Below are 21,703 nucleotides of genomic sequence, written 5' to 3' on the forward strand. Positions count from 1 at the left end.
TATTAATCAGCCCTTTCTCACTGGACAATGCCAGATCTAAAAAGGCCTGGTCCTGAGTTAGTTCCTCTACATATTGATCTAGAAAACAACCTTAAATACATTCAGTAATGAGTCTGAAGTATTTGCTCTTATAAATCTTGAGGAAATTCTTTCAATCCAACTTTCTAAAGTAAAGTTTTAAAGTTTATTAGTCACAAGTAGGCTTACATTAACACTGTAGTGAAGTTACTGTGAAAATCCCCTAGTGGCCACAGTCCGGCGCCTATTCGGGTACACTGACGGCGAATTTAGCATGGCCAATGCACCCAACCAGCGCTTCTTTCGGACTGGAGCACTCGGAGGAAACCCACGCAGACATGGGGAGTACGTGCAGACTCTGCACAGACGGCGACCCAAGCTGGGAATCGAAACCGGGTCCCTGGCGCTGTGAGACAGCAGTGCTAACCATTGTGCCATGACGCCCTATCCGTCTCTTTATCTCTCTTTCCATTGCACTCCTATCTTCTTTGCAAATTTAGACAGTGATCTATAAACCATTCAATCATAGAATCTACTAACCTGACCCTGATCGTGCCTTCACACACATGTGTGCGCACACACACCCACGGACACACCAGGGATTGCAGAGTGGAGACCTCTAGCTGGCCACTCCGTGTACATAGAATATGCTTCTGGGTGTTAGGCAAAGAAGAATCACCTGGGTCTGATTCTGGAACCTTTAGTCTTCGGGAGAGAAGAATGGTAAATGGAAAGGAGTGAGGAGAGTGGTAATGGGGAATTGGTGTGATAATGGAGGGAGTTGTAGGGCATATCCTGTATTACCTCAGTCATTTATTTTCCCTGCAGGTTGTTCGGAGTGCTGTGTGAGGTGCCTCAGGGGAGTTCCCTTTGCCTCTCTCATTGCAACTATCCTGTGTTTTGTGGGAGTGGCTCTTTTCTGTGGCTGTGGCCATGAGGCCCTGACTGGAACTGAGAGACTCATTGAGCGCTACTTCTCCAATGACTTTATGGACTATGCTCTCCTGGCAAATGTGTAAGTATCTCAACATCTTTCTCTTCTGTGTTGAACTAGTTTTGTGCATGATAATAAATTAGGAAGAGCATTAAGTAGACAGGGGCAGAAAGTTGCCAAAGAATATCGACGCAGATAGTAAGTGGGCACAACTAGCATTAAGTAGATGGGGGCAGAAAGTTGCCAAAGGGCATCAACACAGATAGTAAATAGGCAAAACTGGGTGATGGAGTTCAGTGTGGGCAAGTCACTTAAGACCCAAGAAAGCAAAACCTGATGTTTTCTCAGAACAAGGAGATTTTGGGCACCAAATATAGGAATCAAAAAGGTTAATTAAGACTTGGCCTTTATCGCAAAGAGATGCTATGGGCGGCATGGTGGCTCAGTGGTTGGCACTGCTGCCTCTCAGTGCGAAGGACCTGGGTTCAATTCCGGCCTTGGATGACTGCCTGTGGGGAGTTTGCACGTTCTCCCCGTGTCTGCATGGGTTTCCTCTGGGTGCTCGGACAGTCCAAAGATGTGTAGGTTAGGTGGAATAGCCATGGTAAATGTGCAGGATTATGGGGATAGGGTGGTGGAGAGAGCCTGGGTGGGATTCTCTTTTGGAGAGTTGGTGCAGACTCGATGGGCCAAATTACTGGGCCAATTTTCCGCACTGTAGGGATTTTATGGGAGCTATTTTACCATTTTGATTCGAAGTGCTGAATCTGGGTGTAATTCAGGTCCGACTTGTAATCCTGTTCTCAGGCACCCCCATACGCACTTAACCTGAAAAAAAAATCACGAGTCTGAATCGCGCTGTGGGTGGGGTTTAACGCTGCTCCGATCAGAGACTTCAACTGCGCATGGGCAGTGGAAAAAAATTGAAAACGTTCCCCTGTTACATTACTCCCGGGCTGCAAAAAGCGGATAAAGCTGCCTCGGAGCGAAGGCCCCCACAGATATTGCCCCACCCCCACAACATAACTGTCCGTCTTATCCACCCAGCCTCCCCCCGCTACCCAGACCGATTGCGACTCCCTGTCCCCTTTCTCCCCCACCGATTGCCCGCAGAGTGGCAGCAGACCCCCCCCCCCCCGCTCCCTCCCCTCCCCCCACCAGAGAACCATCTGGCCTCCCTTCCCCTCCCACCACCAGAGAATGATTGGGGCTCCCTCTTTCCCCCGCCCCCACCCCCACCAGAGAACCATCTGGCCTCCCTCCCTCCCCCCCCCCCCCACCTCACCCCACCACCAGAAAGTCATCTGACCCACCACCTCCTCCCTTCCTCCCACCAGAGAATGATCTGGCCTGCCTCTCCCCCCCCCCCCCCCCCCCCCCCCCCTCCACTACTGATCTGAGTCGGAGAGCCGTTGGAAGCTCTGAACTTACCTCTTCAGAAGCTGGAGCTCCCGAAACAGACCTTTGCCGAGTATATCTGTTTCACGCCAAATCTGGACGGGTGAATGTGATGGTAAAGGAGGAAATGCTGGTAAGATTGGGCATCCATCTCATTAAGTCAATTTAAATGCATGCAAATACATTTAAATTGACGTTGCGCCCATTTCGGGCGCGGTTCGGATTGCGACCATTTTCGGGCCTTGGTAAAATGGGCATCTGTGCAGACGTGGACACAGATCGCACTAATCGCCTCATGCCCCAACTTTACCAGGTTTTCGTAATGGTAAAATTGGACCCTATGTGTGCAGCTCTGAGCACCGTATATCTGAGGAGAGATGTATTGGCTTTGGAATGGGTGCAGTGCAGGGAATGATACCAGGATTTAGAGGGTTAAACTATGAGAACAGGTGACATAGGGGCCCGATTTTACTATTGCGTTGCGCCCATTTTCGGGCATGAAAATTTGGTAAAGTCGGGCGTGAGGCAAGTAGCGCAATCCGAGCTCACCTCCATGCCGATTCCAAGGTCCAAAAATGTCCGCAATCGGGACCTCGATCGAAATGGGCGAAATGGTCATTTAAATCCATTTACATGCATTTAAACTGACTTAATGTGCTGCACGCCCAACCTTACCAGCACTTCCCCTTTTACCACTGCATTCGCCCATCCAGAATTGGTGCAAAACAGACATGCTCCATAAAAGTCCGATTCAGGCGCTCCAGTTAGTGAGGAGGTAAGTGCCTAGCATCCAACAGTTCTCTGCTTGAGATCGGGGGTGGAGGGGGGTCCGCTGCCAATCTGCCTGAGATTGGTGAGGGGGAATGGGGGTCCGCTGCCACTCTGCCTGAGCTCAGTGGGGGGCAAAGGAGGGATCTGCTGTCACTCTGCCTGAGATCAGTGGGGGGAGGGAAGGGGATGTCCACTGCCACTCTGCCTGAGATCGATGGGGGGGAAGGGGCTCACGATCGGTCTATATGGCGGAAGGGGTGTGCAAGTCCACAAATCCTTGAAGGTGGCAACACGGGTGGAGAAGGTGGTGAAGAAGGCATATGGTATGCTTGCCTTTATAGGACGGGGTATAGAGTATAAAAGCTGGAGTCTGATGATGCAGCTGTATAGAACGCTGGTTAGGCCACATTTGGAGTACTGCGTCCAGTTCTGGTCGCCGCACTACCAGAAGGACGTGGAGGCATTAGAGAGAGTGCAGAGAAGGTTTACCAGGATGTTGCCTGGTATGGAGGGTCTTAGCTATGAGGAGAGATTGGGTAAACTGGGGTTGTTCTCCCTGGAAAGACGGAGAATGAGGGGAGATCTAATAGAGGTGTACAAGATTATGAAGGGGATAGATAGGGTGAACAGTGGGAAGCTTTTTCCCAGATCAGAAGTGACGTTCACGAGGGGTCACGGGCTCAAGGTGAGAGGGGCGAAGTATAACTCAGATATTAGAGGGATGTTTTTTACACAGAGGGTGGTGGGGGCCTGGAATGCGCTGCCAAGTAGGGTGGTGGAGGCAGGCACGCTGACATCGTTTAAGACTTACCTGGATAGTCACATGAGCAGCCTGGGAATGGAGGGATACAAACGATTGGTCTAGTTGGACCAAGGAGCGGCACAGGCTTGGAGGGCCGAAGGGCCTGTTTCCTGTGCTGTACTGTTCTTTGTTCTTTGGATAAGGAGGTCAGTAATGTTGGGGGAGTGGAGCAATGTCTGTGGGGGCCAGCGGGAAGTATTATCCGGCCCGGGAGCAATGTGGCTGGGGAACCGAATTCTATCTTTTTTTTCTGTGCATGCGCAGTTGGAGGCGCCGATCGGAGCTGCAGAGTTTCGATTGCGTTAACCCTGCCCCTTCGGCTTCTGCAGCATGATTTGGAATCACTGATATTTTTGCAGGCAGAGTGCACATGGGAGAATGGGTCTAAAAGTCGGATCTGAAACATTCCCAGTTTCAAGTCCGCCCAGCACTTAGAATCAGTGTCAGGGATGTCAGGGTAGTCAGGGAGCATTTTTCCCCACACAGCTTGGTAGAAAGGTGGAACTGTGTGCCCCAAAAGGTTATGCATGCTGAGGACAGTTGAAACTTTTCCAACAGATATCAGTTATTTTATGTTGGGTAAGGGTATTGAAATACGTAGCAAAAGTGGCCAAATAGAGTTGGGATATAAATCAGCTATGATCTAAATGAATTACGGAAGAGTCTTGAGAGACTAAGTAGCCTCCTCCTGTTCCTATAATTCCTCTTGTGGCATTTGAGTGTTGAGTCTACACCATGCCTGAATGTTTTGCGCTATCTGTTGTGTGATCTGCCCTCTTGTGGGGAGTGTGTATGAGCGAGATTTTGAAGTTGTGAATCTTTTACATGAGCTGCTGTATCTGTTGCTGCCAGAATCCAGGTGTTCCAGTACGTTATCTATGGCACTGCATCGTTCTTCTTCCTGTATGGGGTGCTTCTCCTGGCTGAGGGTTTCTACACCACCAGCGCCGTCAGATCCCTCTTCGGAGAATTCAGGACCACCATGTGTGGCAGATGTGTCAGTGCAACTGTAAGTAACTCAAAGCCTGCACCGCATGGAAGAATCCGGAATCTGAACACTGATCTCTGTTTACAACTATTTGGTCTGGGAACACTTCCTTCCCTACCTTCCTCTCACAATTCAAGTTTCTCCCTGCCCTCAGCTCCTGTAATAGCTAACAATGGGATGCTATTCAGCCCATGTTTGATGGCCCATTCAGAATGAAACAACGTCAGCATTTCTATTTCCTCTTCCGACAGATGCTGCCAGACCTGCTGAGTTTTTTCAGCTTTCTCTGTTTGATTCAGATAACCTGACATTGATTGAGGGATGAATATTGGCCAGGGAACAAGGGAGAACTCCCCTGCTCTTACAGTCACAGAGTCATAGAGGTTTACAGCATGGAAACAGGCCCTTTGGCCTAACTTGTCCATGCCGTCAAGTTTTTACCATTAAACTAGTCCCAATTGCCCGTGTTTGGCCCATATCCCTCTATACCAATCTTACCCATGAAACTGTCTAAATGCTTTTTAGAAGACAAAATTATACCCACCTCTACTACTACTACCTTTGACAACTTGTTCCAGACACTCACCACCCTCTATGAAAAAATGGTCCCTCTGGACCCTTCTGTATTTCTGCCCTCTCACTTAAACCTATGCCCTTTAGTTTTAGACTCCCCTACCATTGAGAAACGATGTTGACTATCTACCTTATCTATGCTCCTCATTATTTTACCGACCTCTATAAGAGCACCCTTAAGCATCCCACGCTCCAGGGAAAAAGTCTCAGTCCCAGTCTATCCAGCCTCTCCTTCTAACTCGAACCATCAAGTCCCAGTAGCATCCTAATAAATTTTTTCTGCACTCTTTTTCTAGTTTAATAATATCTTTTCTGTAATAGGGTGACCAGAACTGTACACAGTATTCCAAGTGTGGTCTTGTAGAACGTCAAAAAGATGTCCCAACTCCTGTATTCCGTGTTCTGACCAATGAAACCATGTATGCCGAATCCCTTCTTCACCACCCTATCCACCTGTGACTCTACTTCCAAGGAACTATGAACCTGTACCTCTAGATCTTTGTTCTATAAACTCTCCCCAACACCCTACTATTAACTGAGTAGGTCCTGCCCTGGTTCAATCTACCAAAATGCATCATCTTGCATTTATCCAAATTAAACTCCATCTGCCATTCATCAGCCCACTGGCCCAATTGATCAAGACCCATTGCAGTCCTAAATAACCTTCTTCACTGTCCATTACGCCACTAATTTTGGTGCAATCTGCAAAATTACTAACCATGCCTCCTAAATTCTCATCCAAATCATTAATATAATTGACAAATTACAGTGGACCCAGCATCGATCCCTGAGGCACACTGCTGATCACAGGCCTCCAGTTTGAAAACAACCCTCTACAACCACCCTCTGGCCAATTTTGTTTCCATTTAGCTACCTCACTCTGGATCCCATGAGGTTTAACCTTATGCAACAACTTACCATCCAGTACCTTGTCAAAGGCCTTGCTAAAGTTCATGTAGGCAATGCCGACTGCTCTGCCCTCATCTGCCTTCTTGGTTACCCCGTCAAAAAACTCAATCAAATTTGTGAGACATGATCTTTCACTCACAAAGCCATGCTGACTGTCCCTATTCAGCCCTTGCCTTTCTAAATGCCTGTAGATCCTGTCTCTCAGAATACTTTCCAACAACGTACCCATTACAGACGTTAGGCTCACCGGCCTCTAGTTCCCAAGCTACTCCCTGCAGCCCTTAAACAAAGGCATAACATTTGCCAGCCTTCAATCTTCAGGCACCTCACCTGTGGCTGTCACTGATTCAAATATCTCTGCTAGGGGACCCGCAATTTCCTCCTTAGCCTCCCACAATGTCCTGGGATACACTTCATCAAGCCCGGGGATTTATCTACCTTGATGTGCTTTAAGACTTCCAGCACCACCTCCTCTGTAATATGTACACTCCTCAAGACATCACTATTTATTTCCCCAAGTCCCCTAACGTCCATGCCTTTCTGAACAGTAAATACTGATGAGAAATATTCATTTAGGATCTCACCCATCTCTTGTGGATCCGCACATAGGTGACCTTGTTGATCCTTAAGAGGCCCTACTCTCTCCTTAGTTACTCTTTTGCCCTTTATGTATTTGTAGGAGATCTTTGCCATGGCATCTTTTATCTTCAGCCGACCAGACAGTTCGGGCCTTGAGTTAAGATGTTGTCTAAAAGACAGTCAAGCACTCAGTGCTGCACTGGAGTGGCAGCTTTGATTTTTGTTTCAATCCCTACAATGAGACTTGAACCTGGAACATGCTAACATCTGAGCCACAACTGACTCCAACCTTAATTGGCTCCCAATGCCCAACATTTCCAATATAAGCTTCTCTATCTCATGTTTAAATCCTTCCATAACCTCTCCCTTCCCTATCTCTTTAACCTCCGCCAACCATCTAACCTTCTGTCAACTCTGGTCCATCCCTTGTTTTCATTGGTGGCTGTGACTTCAGGTGGCTAGTTCCCAGCTCTGGAACTCCCTCTCTAAAGCTCTCTACTGTCCTCCTCCTTTTAAGATACGCCTTAAAACCTAGCTCTTTGTGGAGGTTCTGACCACTTGTTTCAATTTCTCTTGTGTGGCTTGGTTTTGAGTTGTGACTGGATACCCTCCCATGAAGTGTCTTGGAATGTTTCCCTACATAAAAGGTGCTACATAAATTAGTTATTGCAGTGGAGCAATGATCAGTACAGTTTTACAATGATGCCATTAACTTGCACTCACTGCAATGTTTTGATTTGATTATTACTATCTAATGGGCTAGTGTTATAAGAATTCACTCCACTTAAGGCCCCAGTCACTTTTCACTGTCTCTCGCCCTATAGAATCTAAAGTAACTCATTGTTGCTGCCAGTATATTATATCTTTCATTTGTTAAGTTTTAAACATTCACTGATTTACTCTATTTCAGATTTTGTCCTGCTCTTTGGCTGCTCCATCCATCTCTGTTGTCCCACTCTTCCCATAGATTTTCATACAGGCCCCACCACTTATTATCTTTAAGCATTCGCCATCCATTAATGTCCATTGCAAAGATACCAAACACACTGACAGTTCTGGGACAGCCGAGCAGCTCTCGATATCTTTGTTTCCCGTCCTATTTGCGCCATCCCTTGTTGGGACACATTGAGGCTCCATTTTCATCTCCCAGTGACGGAGATGAGAGTATGGAGTCTGCTCATTTAACTCACCCATTTGCATATATTTTCTGCCTGTCCCATCACAGTCTGCATGTTCTTTGAATGGTCCCTGGGCTTATTGAGAATTAAGAGTCTGAATACACAAGGCACTGAGGAACAACAGCACTGTCAGCAGATAATATATAGGGAGACACAGAATGAAGGCTCCCTCTGTGATTGCAGTTAAATCTCTTGCTCCTCACCAGGTTGCCTGCCATCTCTTTCAGATGTCAGATTATACCAGCTGTCACGTGGCGAAACTCCATGGGCACCAAAATTGCCCACTTTAAGCAGAGTAGATTGATTCGTACACCAATATGATCAATGTTCATTGGGTTTCTTTGTAAAGTTAGGAATGGTTTAGAGGTTTGTATCAAGCTGATGCAAAGGGATGAGTACACATATTTCAAGGAATAACTCTCATTCCCTTTAATCCATCCACAAAGTTTGAGACTTCCCTCATCTTGTGTCTTTTGTAGTCATCCTGTTTGCTAAGAAGAATGAACAACTCCACTTTATTGTATCATGTAGCTATTGAGATAGATTGCTTGGATCTTGGGTCTTTTCACATCCTAGAATTTCCTATGTATAATGTATTTGATCAGTCCTTTATCCCATGTGTTTTGTGGGGTGTTGTTTTTTTTTATTTGATAAAAGCTCCTTGGGTAGTATAACCTGCAAAGTTTGGTTTGAGAATTTTGGAGCAGATTGTAACTGACCTTGTGCTCAGGTTTAACAGTGAGCCGTGTGGGGGCTGAAGATTTCATCTGATAACTGACCTATTTCAAATGGATTGTGGCCCATCTTAGGTCATGATGCCAGTTAAATGTCTAATTGCTAATGATTGTTCTTTCTCTCTCTCTCTTTGTCTTTCTCTCTCATTCATGTCTTGCTTTTCTTACTGACCTCTCCTCCTCTTCCAGTTCATCTTCCTGACCTATGCCCTTGGCGTTATCTGGATGGGAGTTTTTGCGTTCTGCGCGTTGCCTGTCTATATTTACTACACCATGTGGTCCACATGCCAAGCGATCAAATATGTGACAGACAATAATACAGGCTTCAATGATGTCTGTGTGGATGCCCGGCAGTATGGTATGAATTTTGGTCACTTTTCAATCTTATATCAGAGTTATTCTGATTTTTATTTTCCACTCACACTTTGACACTTGTTCCACAGCTCAAAACCCCATGGCTGAGGCTGGGGCTTTAACTGTTTACAATTTAGAGAAATGACTTGGATGACGGGACTGAAGATAGGGTTACTACATTTGCTGACAACACAAAGATAGATAGGAAAGTAAGTTGGGAAGAGGACTTAAGCCGGATACGAAGGAACGTAGGTTAAGTGAGTGGGCAAAAATCTGGCAAATGGAATATAATGTGGACAACTGTGAAATTGTCCATTTTGTCAGGAAGGCAAAAAAGAGGCTTCTTATCTAAGTGGTGAGAGATTGCAGAGCTCTGAGGGGTAGAAGGTTCTGGGTGTCCTAGTGCACAATCACAAAAGGCTAGCTTACATTTCTTTTGGGCAAAAAAACATGCCAATCAATCACTAAAGGAGGCACTTGAATTTGAGCCTGGGACCTCTTGATTTGCAATCAAATGCTCTACCACTGAGCTATACCATTTCAGATGAGGTAAAGTTGCTGTAGTCCCAAATGACCAGAGGCTCAAAGGGGAGAGCTGACTAGGGGTGATTTAGCCTGAGGATTGCCACGTCTCAGGCAAGGGGCAAGGTTGAGAAGGCGGGGTCTTCATGCATAACCTCAGCCAGTATGGGAATTGAACCCTTGCTGTTGGCGTTGCTCTGCATCACTGGCCGTCCAGCCAACTGAGCTAAACTTAGAGCTGTCAATGTCTCAACAATTGCATGCTTTGGCAATTACATTATGAAGCCAAATGCATTTAAACACAGGTGATGATCATTGGCTCAATCTCCAAATCAGTATAAATAGCTACAGCTGGAACAGGTTGGGTAGGGGACAGAACTTAACTCGTATTGAGCTTTATGAAGAATAAACCTATTAAATGTAAAATGAGAAGCTGCTGCATTATTCCTCCCCATACACATTTATTGATTTTAACAGCAGGTAATTAGGAAAGTGAATAGAATGTTATCATTTATTGGGAGGGGATTTGATTACAAAAGTAGGGAAGTTATGCTTCAGTTGTTCAGAGCATTGGTGAAAACACATCTGGAGTAGTGTGTACAATATTGGTCTCCTTATTTAAAGAAAGATGTAAATAGGTTCGAAGCAATCCAGAGGGGGTTTACTGGACTAATAGCAGGGATGGATGGGTTGTCTTACGTGAAAAGGTTGGAGAGGTTTGTTTTGTATCCACGAGAATTTAGAGTAAAAAGTGACTTGAATGAAACCTTTAAGATCTTGAGAAGTAGTAACAGGGTGCACCTGGAGAGGATGTTTCCCCTTGATTCACAATCTAGAATTATGGGTCACTATTTCAAAATAAGGGGTTGCCAATTTGAGACAAAAATGAGGAGAACTTTTATCTGAGGGACTTGAGTCTCTGTTTCGAGCCTTTGAATATTTTTAAGGCAGAGTTAGATCGATTCTTGATTAACAAAGAGGAGAACGATTATCGGCGGTAGGCAGGAATATGTGGTTGAGGTTATAATCAGATCAGCCATGGTCTTATTGAATGGCTCGAGGGGCTGAGTAGCCTACTCCTGCTCCTACTTTCATACATTTGAATGTATAGGACACCCCCGGGGGAAGGGGCCAGTGTAAATGATATCGCAAGGGGAAAAACTAGGGATCATCATGTTGGGCATCAGCAGGATTGATCAGACAGTCAATACTGTCTGTCCTAATCAGGAATCGCAGTAAGAAGTTTAACAACACCAGCTTAAAGTCCAACAGGTTTATTTGGTAGCAAAAGCCACACAAGCTTTCGGAGCTCTAAGAAAGCTCTAATCAGGAATCAGCAGCCTGATGATTCCAGCCTGTACAAGGAGGAATGATTGAGGGAGTTGAGGGGCTTTGTTGAATTGTGGTCCAGGTACAGAATGTGTTAGAATAGGAGACAGAGTAATGGTCATGAACAGTGTAATAAGAATAGACCGCACCTAGTATACAAAATAATGCAAAATACTGAGGATGCTGGAAATCAGAAATATAACAGAAAATGCTGGAAAAGCTCAGCAGGTCTGGCAGTGCCGTGGAGAGAGAAACAGAGTTAACGTTTTGAGTCCACACGACCCTTCTAATCTGGAGTACTGTGAACAGTTTTGGTCTCCATACCTATGGAAGAGTATAGTAGCTTTAGATAGGTTGCAATCATAGAAACCCTGCAGTGCAGAAGGAGACCCATTGAGTCTGCACCGACCACAATCCCACCCAGGCCCTACCCCAATATCCCGACACATTTACCCGCTAATCCCTCTAACCTACATATCTCAGGACACTAAGGGACAATTTTAGCATGGCCAATCAACCTAACCCGCACATCTTTGGACAATGGAGGATCACGAGCTGGATTCTGACCAAGAATGGTGTCCTATCAGGAGGGATTGATTGGAATGGGCCCATACCCTCTGGGCCCAAAGAAGGAGAGGTAATCTCAAACTCAGAGGTGTAGCATTTGGATGTTTGAGACTATTAATGGTCATGTGAGACTGGGAAAACATAAGAACATGAGAAATAGGAGCAGGAGTAGGCCATCTAGCCCCTCGAGCCTGCCCCGCCATTCAATAAGATCATGGCTGATCTGAAGTGAATCAGTTCCACTTACCCGCCTGCTCCCCATAACCCTTAATTCCTCTACCGATCAGAAATCCATCTATCCGTGACTTAAACATATTCAACGAGGTAGCCTCCACCACTTCAGTGGGCAGAGAATTCCAGAGATTCACCACCCTCTGAGAGAAGAAGTTCCTCCTCAACTCTGTCCTAAACTGACCCTCCTTTGCTTTGAGGCTGTGCCCTCTAGTTCTGGTTTCAAAACATGTATGACATAGAGAGCACATGAGTGTGCTGGTGAACCTGGTAGAAGTTGGCAAGAAAGATCTGGTCAGGACAATATCCTCTATATATGTATGTATTCAGTCATTTAAGCCTCTAGACATGAGACAACATATAACCTTACACCAGGAATCACAGCCTCGGGGTAAGGAGACAGTCAATTAGGACTGAGATTATCTACATTCTGCAGATGTAGTATATCTGGGCTTCAAGAAGACATTTGCTGAGGTGCTACACAGAAGGTTAACACAAGGTAAGATCACATGATGTTACATGCAATTTATTAGCTTGGATCGAGGATTGGTTAACTGACAGAAGGCAAAGAGATGAGATAATGGGTCTTTTTCTGGGAGCAAGATGTAACTAGTGGTATACCGCAGGGTTCTGCCCTCAGGCCCCAACTATTTATTAACCCCTATATTAATAACTTGGATACAGGGAGAGAAGTTGCTATAGCCAAATCTACAGATGACACTAAAATAGCTGAGATAGTATGTTGCAATGAGGAAATAAGAAAATTACAAATAGATATGGATAGGTGAGCTGAGTGGGCCAAAATGTGGCAGATGGAGTTTAACATAGATAAGTGTGAAGTTATCCATTTTGGTCAGAAAAATGAAAAGGTAACTTATTACCTAATGGAGAGAGTCTTTGGGGTGCTTCGGTGCAGAGAAATCTGGGTGTCCTTGTGCATGAGTCACAGAAAACTAACATGCAGGTACAGCAGGTAATAAGGAAAGCAAATTGAATATTGACATTGGTGAGACTGCAGCTGGAATACTGTGTACAGTTTTGCTCCCCTTACTTGAGGAGGGGTATGTTGCATTGGAAGAAGTTCAGAGGAGGTTCACTGCTTGATTCCAGAGATGAAATGTTTGCCTTATGAAGAAAGATTGAGCAGTTTAGGCCAGTACACTCTAGAGTTTAAAAGAATGAGGGGAGCCCTAATTGAGATATATAAGATGATAAAAGGTCTTGACAAAGTAGACGTAGAGTGGCTGCTTCTTCTTTTGGTGTAATCTAGTTCAAGTGGTCATAGCTTTAGGATAAGGGGTACCAGATTTAAAACAGAGATGAGGGGAAACTATTTCTCTCAAAGGGTTGTGAATCTGTGGAATTCACTACTCCAGAGTAGGGTGGATGCTGGGACATTGAATAAATTTAAGGAGGAGATAGACAGGTGTTTAATTAGTAATGGGTTAAAGGTTTTGGTGAATGGCAGGAAAATGGAGTTGAGGCTGAGTTGAGATCAGTCATGATTTCATTGCCGCAGAAGGCTGTGGAAGCTAGGTCATTGAGTGTGTTTAAGACACAGATTCTTGATTGATAAGGAGATCAAAGGTAACAGAGAAAAGTCAGGAGAATGAGGTTGAGAAACATATCAGCCATGATTGAATGGCAGAGCAGACTCGATGGGCCAGATGGCCTAATTCTGCTCCTATATCTTATGGTTTAGCAGAGCAGGCTCAAGGGGCTGAACTGCCTACTCCTGCTCCTGCTCCTAGTTCTTATGTCTTGTGTCTTATGAGGAGAAATCTCCTGGCTCGGAGAGTAGTGAGCCATTGAAATTCCGGATGCCAGAGATGCCAGGAGGGGAGCTAGAAGAGTTGACTAGGATCAAGGAACTAATTGATGGGGGGAGGATGCAGGGGTAAGGGGAATTACAAAATTAATGGTAGAGGAGAGGGTGCAAGTGAATGAAGGCGGTAATTTAGATAAGGGAGTAGAGGGAGAGGGTGTTCGCGACTCATCAAAGCGGGTCCAGATAAAAGCTGGAATAAGGACACTTTGCCTGAATGCACGAAGCATTCGGAACAAGGTAAATGAGTTGATGGTGCAAATCAGCACAAGTGGGTACGATCTAGTGGCCATTACAGAAACGTGGCTGAAAGGTGACCAGGACTGGGAGATGAATATCCAGGGGTATCAGGCGTTTAGGAAGAATAGACAGGAAGGAAAAGGTGGTGGGGTCGCGCTATTAATAAGAGATAATATCAGAGTAGTACTGAGGGATGACATAGGCTCTGAGGAACAAAACGTGGAATCATTATGGGTAGAGATGAGGAATAGTAGAGGGAGAAAGACACTAGTAGGTGTGGTATATAGGCCCCCAAATAATAATGTTGAGGTAGGGAGGGCTATAAACAAGCAGATAAGGGATGCGTGTAAAAACGGAACGGCAATAATCATGGGGGACTTCAACATGCACATTGACTGGCAGACCCAAGTCGGTAAGGGTGGAATGGAGGAAGAGTTCTTAGAATGCTGTCGGGATAGTTTCCTTGAACAGCATGTTACGGAACCGACTAGGGAACGAGCTATTTTGGATCTGGTATTGTGTAACAAGGTAGGTAGAATTAAGGATCTTATTGTGAAGGACCCTCTTGGGTCTAGTGACCACAATATGGTCGAATTTCTGATTCAGATGGAAGAGGAGAAAGTTTGGTCCCAAACCAGTGTCCTCTGTTTGAACAGAGGGAAATATGATAGGATGAGGGATGAATTGGCTAAGGTAGACTGGGAGAGCAGGCTGGCAGGTAGGATAGCTGAGAAACAGTGGAGGATTTTTAAGGAGATCCTTTTCAGTTCTCAGCAAAAATATATTCCAGCAAAAAACAAGGATTGTAAGAAAAGGGAGAACCAGCCGTGGATAACGAAGGAAATAAAGGAGAGTATTAAAATAAAAACAGCTGCGTACAGAGTGGCCAAAAATAGTGGAGAAACAAGTGATTGGGAAAAATTTAAGAAACAACAAAGAGAAACTAAGAAAGCGATAAAGAAAGGAAGGATAGACTATGAAGCTAGGCTAGCAATTAATATAAAAAATGATAGTAAAAGTTTTTATAAATATATAAAAAGGAATAGAGTGGCTAGAGTGAATGTTGGACCCTTGGAGGACGAGAGGGGAGAGTTAATAGTGGGAAATGAGGATATGGCTGAGTCCTTAAATAAGTTTTTTGTGTCGGTCTTCACGGTGGAGGACACAAATAGTTTGCCAAATATTAACGATAGAGGGTTGGCAGCAGGAGAAATACTTAATACAATTAATGTTACCAGAGAGGCAGTGCTGGGTAGACTAATGGGACTGAAGGTGGACAAGTCCCCGGGTCCGGATGGAATGCATCCCAGGGTATTGAAAGAAATGTCAGAGGTAATAGTGGATGCATTAGTGATCATTTATCAAAACTCGTTGCATTTTGGGGTAGTGCCGGTTGATTGGAAAACGGCTAATGTTACGCCGCTGTTTAAAAAAGGAAGGAGACAAAAGGCAGGTAACTATAGGCCGGTCAGCTTAACGTCTGTAGTAGGGAAAATGCTGGAATCCATTATTAAAGAGGAGATAGCAGGGCATCTGGATAGAAATGGTTCGATCAATCAGACGCAGCATGGATTCACGAGGGGAAAGTCGTGCTTGACGAACATGTTGGATTTTTATGAAGATGTGACTAGGGCGGTTGATGGAGGAGAACCGGTGGATGCGGTGTTTTTGGATTTCCAAAAGGCGTTTGATAAGGTGCCCCATAAAAGGCTGCTGAAGAAGATTAGGGCACACGGAGTTGGGGGTAGTGTGTTAAAGTGGATTGGGGACTGGCTATCCGACAGGAAGCAAAGAGTCGGAATAAATGGGTGTTTTTCTGGTTGGAGGAAGGTAACTAGTGGCGTGCTGCAGGGATCGGTACTCGGGCCGCAACTGTTTACCATTTATATAGATGATCTGGAGGAGGGGACGGAGTGTAGGGTAACGAAGTTTGCAGACGACACAAAGATAAGTGGAAAAGTGAATCGTGTGGAGGACGGAGAAGATCTGCAGAGAGATTTGGACAGGCTGAGTGAGTGGGCGAGGATATGGCAAATGGAGTATAACGTTGAGAAATGCGAGGTTATACACTTTGGAGGAAATAATAACAAATGGGATTACTATCTCAATGGAAACAAATTAAAACATGCTACCGTGCAAAGGGACCTGGGGGTCCTTGTGCATGAGACGCAAAAGCCCAGTCTGCAGGTACAACAGGTGATCAAGAAGGCAAATGGGATGTTGGCCTATATTGCAAGGGGGATAGAATATAAAAGCAGGGATGTCTTGATGCACCTGTACAGGGCATTGGTGAGGCCGTAGCTGGAATACTGTGTGCAGTATTGGTCCCCTTATATGAGGAAGGATATATTGGCATTGGAGGGAGTGCAGAGAAGGTTCACCAGGTTGATACCGGAGATGAGGGGTTTGGATTATGAGGAGAGGCTGAGGAGATTGGGTTTGTACTCGTTGGAGTTTAGAAGGATGAGGGGGGATCTTATGGAGACTTATAAGATAATGCGGGGGCTGGATAGGGTGGAGGCGGAGAGATTCTTTCCACTTAGTAAGGAAGTTAAAACTAGAGGACACAGCCTCAAAATAAAGTGGGGTCGGTTTAAGACAGAGTTGAGGAGGAACTTCTTCTCCCAGAGGGTGGTGAATCTCTGGAATTCTCTGCCCACTGAGGTGGTGGAGGCTACCTCGCTGAATATGTTTAAAGCGCGGATGGATGGATTCCTGATCGGTAAGGGAATTAAGGGTTATGGGGATCAGGCGAGTAAGTGGTACTGATCCACGTCAGATCAGCCATGATCTTATTGAATGGCGGGGCAGGCTCGAGGGGCTAGATGGCCTACTCCTGCTCCTATTTCTTATGTTCGTATGTAATTGTGGAAATCATCATAGAAATCATCATAGAAACCCTACAGTGCAGAAGGAGGCCATTCGGCCCATCGAGTCTGCACCGACCACAATCCCACCCAGGCCCTACCCCCACATATTTACCCACTAATCCCTCTAACCTTTGCATCTCAGGACTCTAAGGGACAATTTTTAACCTGGCCAATCAACCTAACCCGCACATCTTTGGACTGTGGGAGGAAACCGGAGCACCCGGAGGAAACCCACGTAGACACGAGGAGAATGTGCAAACTCCACACAGACAGTGACCTGAGCCAGGAATCGAACCCGGGACCCTGGAGCTGTGAAGCAGCAGTGCTAACCACTGTGCTACCGTGCCACCCTATAGTATGGGAAGTATAGTATCATAAGGTTTCTGTTGGTTATGGAAAAAAAAACAAGGAGCAATCCAGAGCAAAAATAATTAATTAGGAGAGGGTGGCACAAATAAATTGGAAAACAACATGGGCAAGCAAACTTTGAACAGCACAATGGACTGTCTTTAAAGGGGAAATAGTTCAGATACATCACGGTACATTCCCATGAAGTGGAAAGGTGGTAACAATAAGTTCCGAGACCGTGGGAAGTTGAAAGAAATAGAGTAAGGTGAAGCAGTAAAAAGAGTGTGGATGACGAGATATAGGGTGGATAATACAATATAGAGGGTTCAAGGGGAGGTGAACAAACAAATAAGAAGCAAAGAGAGAGTATGAGAAGAGACTAGCAGCTAACATTAAAGGGAATCCAAAAGCCTTCTTTCGGTATATAAATAGCAAACGGGTAGTAAAAGGAGAAGTGGGGCTGATTAAAACCAAAATGAACATTTATGCAGCGGATGCGGCTGAGGTACTGATTGAATACTTTGCATCTGTCTTCACCAAGAAAGAAGATGGCACTACCCCCTAGCAGGGTCTCCAGTCCTGCTGGAGTTGAACCCATGAGGCGGGGCCAGTGAACCATGCAAATTGCCATTAACTTTGATGGGACTGGAAGATCTTCCTGCTGGCCAATGCCAAGCCGCCTCTGCCACGTGAAAATCTGCCACACGGGGGTGGGGGGGAGGTGGGGGAGAATCAGGAAATACAAGCTATAGTGAAAGAGGATGGGCTATATTTTGATATAAAGAAGAGGTATTCAACAGGTTGACTGTACTTAACTTGAATAAGTTACCAAGACTAGATAAGATGTATCCAAGGATACTGAGGGAAGTAAGGATAGAAATTGCAGTGGGACTGGCTATGATCTTCCAATCCTGCAGATATATAGGGAGATGATAGAGAGCTGGAGAGTTGTTCAAAATAGGATGCAAGGATAAAGCCTGCAACTACAGACCAGTTAGTTTAACCTCAGTGGTGGGAAAGCTTTAAGAAATGATTAAATGGGGAAAATGTGAATTATTGGAGAAAAGTCAGGATTTAAGGGTGAATTGTGTCGAACTTGCTGGAGTTTTTTGAAGAGGTGGCAGAGCGGGTTGGTGTGGTGTACATGGAGTTCCAAAAAGCATTTGATAAAGTGCCACATGATGGACTTACCAGCAAAGTTAGAGCCCATGGAATAAAAAGGACAGTAGCAGCATAGATATATAATTGGCTGAGGAAGCAGTGAGTTGTGGTGAATGGTTGTATTTTTGGATTGGAGAAGGGTTTACAGTGGAATTCCCAAGTGATCGGTGTTGGGCCTGACAAAACTTGCAGATCAGGATTGTGAGCTGTGAGGAGAGTAGTATAACCTTCAAGAATGTATTGACTATTTGGAATGTGTGAACAAATGGCAGAGAAAATTGTGTGAGACCTGATTTCATTTTGCTAGGAAGAATGAGGAAAGACAATATGAAATAAAGGATATGATTCTGAAGAGGGTTTAAGTTTTAAGTTTATTTATTGGTGTCACAAGTAGGCTTACATTAACACAATGAAGTTACTGTGAAAATTCCCTAGTCATCACACTCCAGTGCCTGTTTGGGTACACTGAAGGAGAATTTAGCATGGCCAATGCACCTAACCAGCCCGTCCTTTGGACTTTGGGAGGAAACCGGAGCACCCGGAGGAAACCCATCCAGACACAGGGAGAACACAGACCCAGTGACCCAAGCCGGGAGTCGAACCCGGGTCCCTGGCACTGTGAGGCAGCAGTGCTAACCACTGTGACGCCCACCAAGAGCAGTGGGACCTGAGGGTACATGTGAACAAATCACTGAAGGTTGAGAAAACATCCAGTACCCTGGGCTTTGTGAACAGAAGCTTACAGTATAAGACCAAACAACTTTGTTGAGACTTGTATGAAAAAATGGTTCAGCCTCAACTGAAGTATTGCGACCTGTCTGGGCACCACACTTGAGGAAAGATGTGAAGGCATTAAACATGGTGTGGGAAAGATTCATGAGAATCATTCCGGTAGTTAGTTATGTGGATAATTTGGAGAAGCTGGGTTTGTTCTACTTGCGGGACAGAAGACTAAGAGGAGATTTTGATAGAGGTGTTCAAAATTGCAATAGGGTAATCTGGACCGAGTAGGTGAGAAGAAGTATTTCCTGTTGGTGAAAGAATTGAACAAAGGAGGGCACGGATTGAAGGTCTTTTGGAAAAGAAGCAATGGTGATATGAGGAAAATGTTGGAATTGGAATTAAGAGCGTGGTGGAGACAGATTCAACTGTGGCTTTCAAAAGAGAATTTGATTGTTTTCTATAGAGAGGAAGAATAAAATACAGTACTATAGGGAAAAATTGGAGAGGCACCAGGTGGATTGCACTTGCAGAGAGTCGATATGGACAGGGCCGAATAGCCTCCTGTGCTGTAACCATTTCTATGATTTTATACACTGAGTTAATTGAGGAAGATGACAATATGCTGGGAATGTGGAAATTGAGACTGACAATCAATTATCAGCTTCAGAATGGTGGAAGGGGCCCGAATGGCCATACCCCTGCGGTTGTTTCTTATATTCTTATGAACATTGTTCCCTGAAAAGACTGAGAATGCTGGGGTCAGCTGAAATTTTCAGAACTGTGATTGTTAGATATTTGGGGCAGAGATCTGGTGCAATGGTGGGTAAATGGAATCAAAGTATAGATCCGCCATGATCTGATTGACTACTGGCTCAAGGGGCTGAATAGTCTCTTCCTGTTTCTACGCTCGGAACTTTCTGGTTGATGAGTTCAGTTGGATTCTGGTAGTAAACTGGCTTATGTTGCACGAGAGAAATTCAAATCTCATTTATATCTAAAGTTTTTATCAAATTGTATTTAACATATGTTTACTGGAACTCATCCCATTTCCTTGACCTCCCTGTTTCAGGGATCCTGCCATGGAATGCCAATCCGGGGAAGATCTGTGGCCTCAATTTAACAGATGTTTGTAATGCCTCGGAGGTAAGTGGTGATTCAAAACCAGTCAGTCCACATCATTTCAAAGCTTTCATTCTTTCACCAAGTGAGCAGACACCACAAGCCTGCAGCAGGAGAAATAACCCCACCACTCACTCACTCTCATTACAGTAGTTTGAGGTTTGCAACTTAAAAGGCAATGGGCAAGTCCAGCTGGGGCATGAATCTCATAAAGAAAAAGAAACAGTAAAACAGGGAAATAAGAACGGGCAGCACAGTGGCACAGTGGTTAGCACTGCTGCCTCACAGCGTCAGGGACCTGGGTTCGATTCCCGGCTTGGATCACTGCCTGAGTGGAGTTTACACATTCTCCCCATGTTGGCGTGGATTTCCCCCAGGTGCTCTGGTTTCCTCTCACAGTCCAAAGATGTGCACATTAGGTGGATTGGCCATGCTAAATTGTCCTTCAGTGTACCCGAACAGGTGCCGAAGTGTGGCGACTAGGGAATTTTCACAGTTCACAGCCGCAGGCACAGAATTTTCACAGGGCGGCATGGTAGCACAGTGGTTAGCACTGCTGCTTCACAGCTCCAGGGACCTGGGTTCGATTCCCGGCTTGGGTCACTGTCTGTGTGGAGTTTGCACATTCTCCTCGTGTCTGCGTGGGTTTCCTCCGGGTGCTCCGGTTTCCTCCCACAGTCCAAAGATGTGCGGGTTAGGTTGATTGGCCATGCTAAAAATTGCCCTTAGTGTCCTGAGATGCGTAGGTTGGAGGGATTAGTGGGTAGATATGGGGGTAGGGCCTGGGTGGGATTGTGGTCGGTGCAGACTCGATGGGCCGAATGGCCTCTTTCTGTACTGTAGGGTTTCTATGATTTCTATGAGTAACTTCATTGCAGTGTGAATGTAAGCCTACTTGTGACTAATAAGTAAATTTTACTTTAACTCTTTGTTTTTGTTCTTAAATAGCTCTTGCCTCTCTATCTAACCCTGTGCTGTACCTGTCCTGGGAGTGTTTGATGGGGACAGTATAGAGGGAACTTTACTCTGTATCTAACCCCATGCTGTACCTGTCCTAGGAGTGTTTGATGGGGACAGTGCAGAAGGAGTTTTTCCCCTGTATTTTGTCTATCGTTGTCAAGTAACTTTATGCTACTCGATCTCCGCACAAGTCAGCCATTCCCATGGGGATTAGGTGGTGGAAAATGACCAATGCTTGTGGACTGCAACAAATTCAGAGCTTGAGGAGTGAAAGGTTTTTTTTCCCAGGTTGCACAGCAGCAACTGAATCTCCTGAGTGATGGACATGTAGGTAGTTGTCTGACTTGTATTTTGACCCTTTGTCATGTTTCATGTTGAAATCCTTTCATCTGTAATTTGTGTCTTCACTGCAGTTTGAATTGACCTACCATTTGTTCATTGCAACATTTGCGGGAGCTGCAGCCACAGTCATTGCCTTGGTAAGTTAACAATATGAACCTGAATGGGGGACACCTAGTGAGTACTGCTGCATGTATGGAAAGGATGAATGCAGTACAAATCTGAGGTGCT

At 45.2% G+C, this 21,703-nt stretch overlaps 1 protein-coding gene across 1 annotated transcript; it reads left to right on the forward strand.

The window, feature by feature from the left end:
- The first annotated feature begins 851 nt into the window (after positions 1 to 851).
- LOC144489767 (proteolipid protein DM alpha) lies at positions 852 to 21,621 on the forward strand. The gene is made up of 5 exons (XM_078207627.1): positions 852 to 1,033; positions 4,776 to 4,932; positions 9,074 to 9,242; positions 20,124 to 20,197; positions 21,547 to 21,621. Exons 1-5 carry the CDS (start codon positions 1,008 to 1,010, stop codon positions 21,619 to 21,621), a joined length of 501 nt encoding a protein of 166 aa, XP_078063753.1. The 5' UTR covers positions 852 to 1,007.
- Positions 21,622 to 21,703: the final 82 nt, after the last annotated feature.

Source organism: Mustelus asterias, unplaced genomic scaffold (assembly GCF_964213995.1).
Source record: "Mustelus asterias unplaced genomic scaffold, sMusAst1.hap1.1 HAP1_SCAFFOLD_2526, whole genome shotgun sequence".
NCBI lineage: Eukaryota > Metazoa > Chordata > Chondrichthyes > Carcharhiniformes > Triakidae > Mustelus > Mustelus asterias.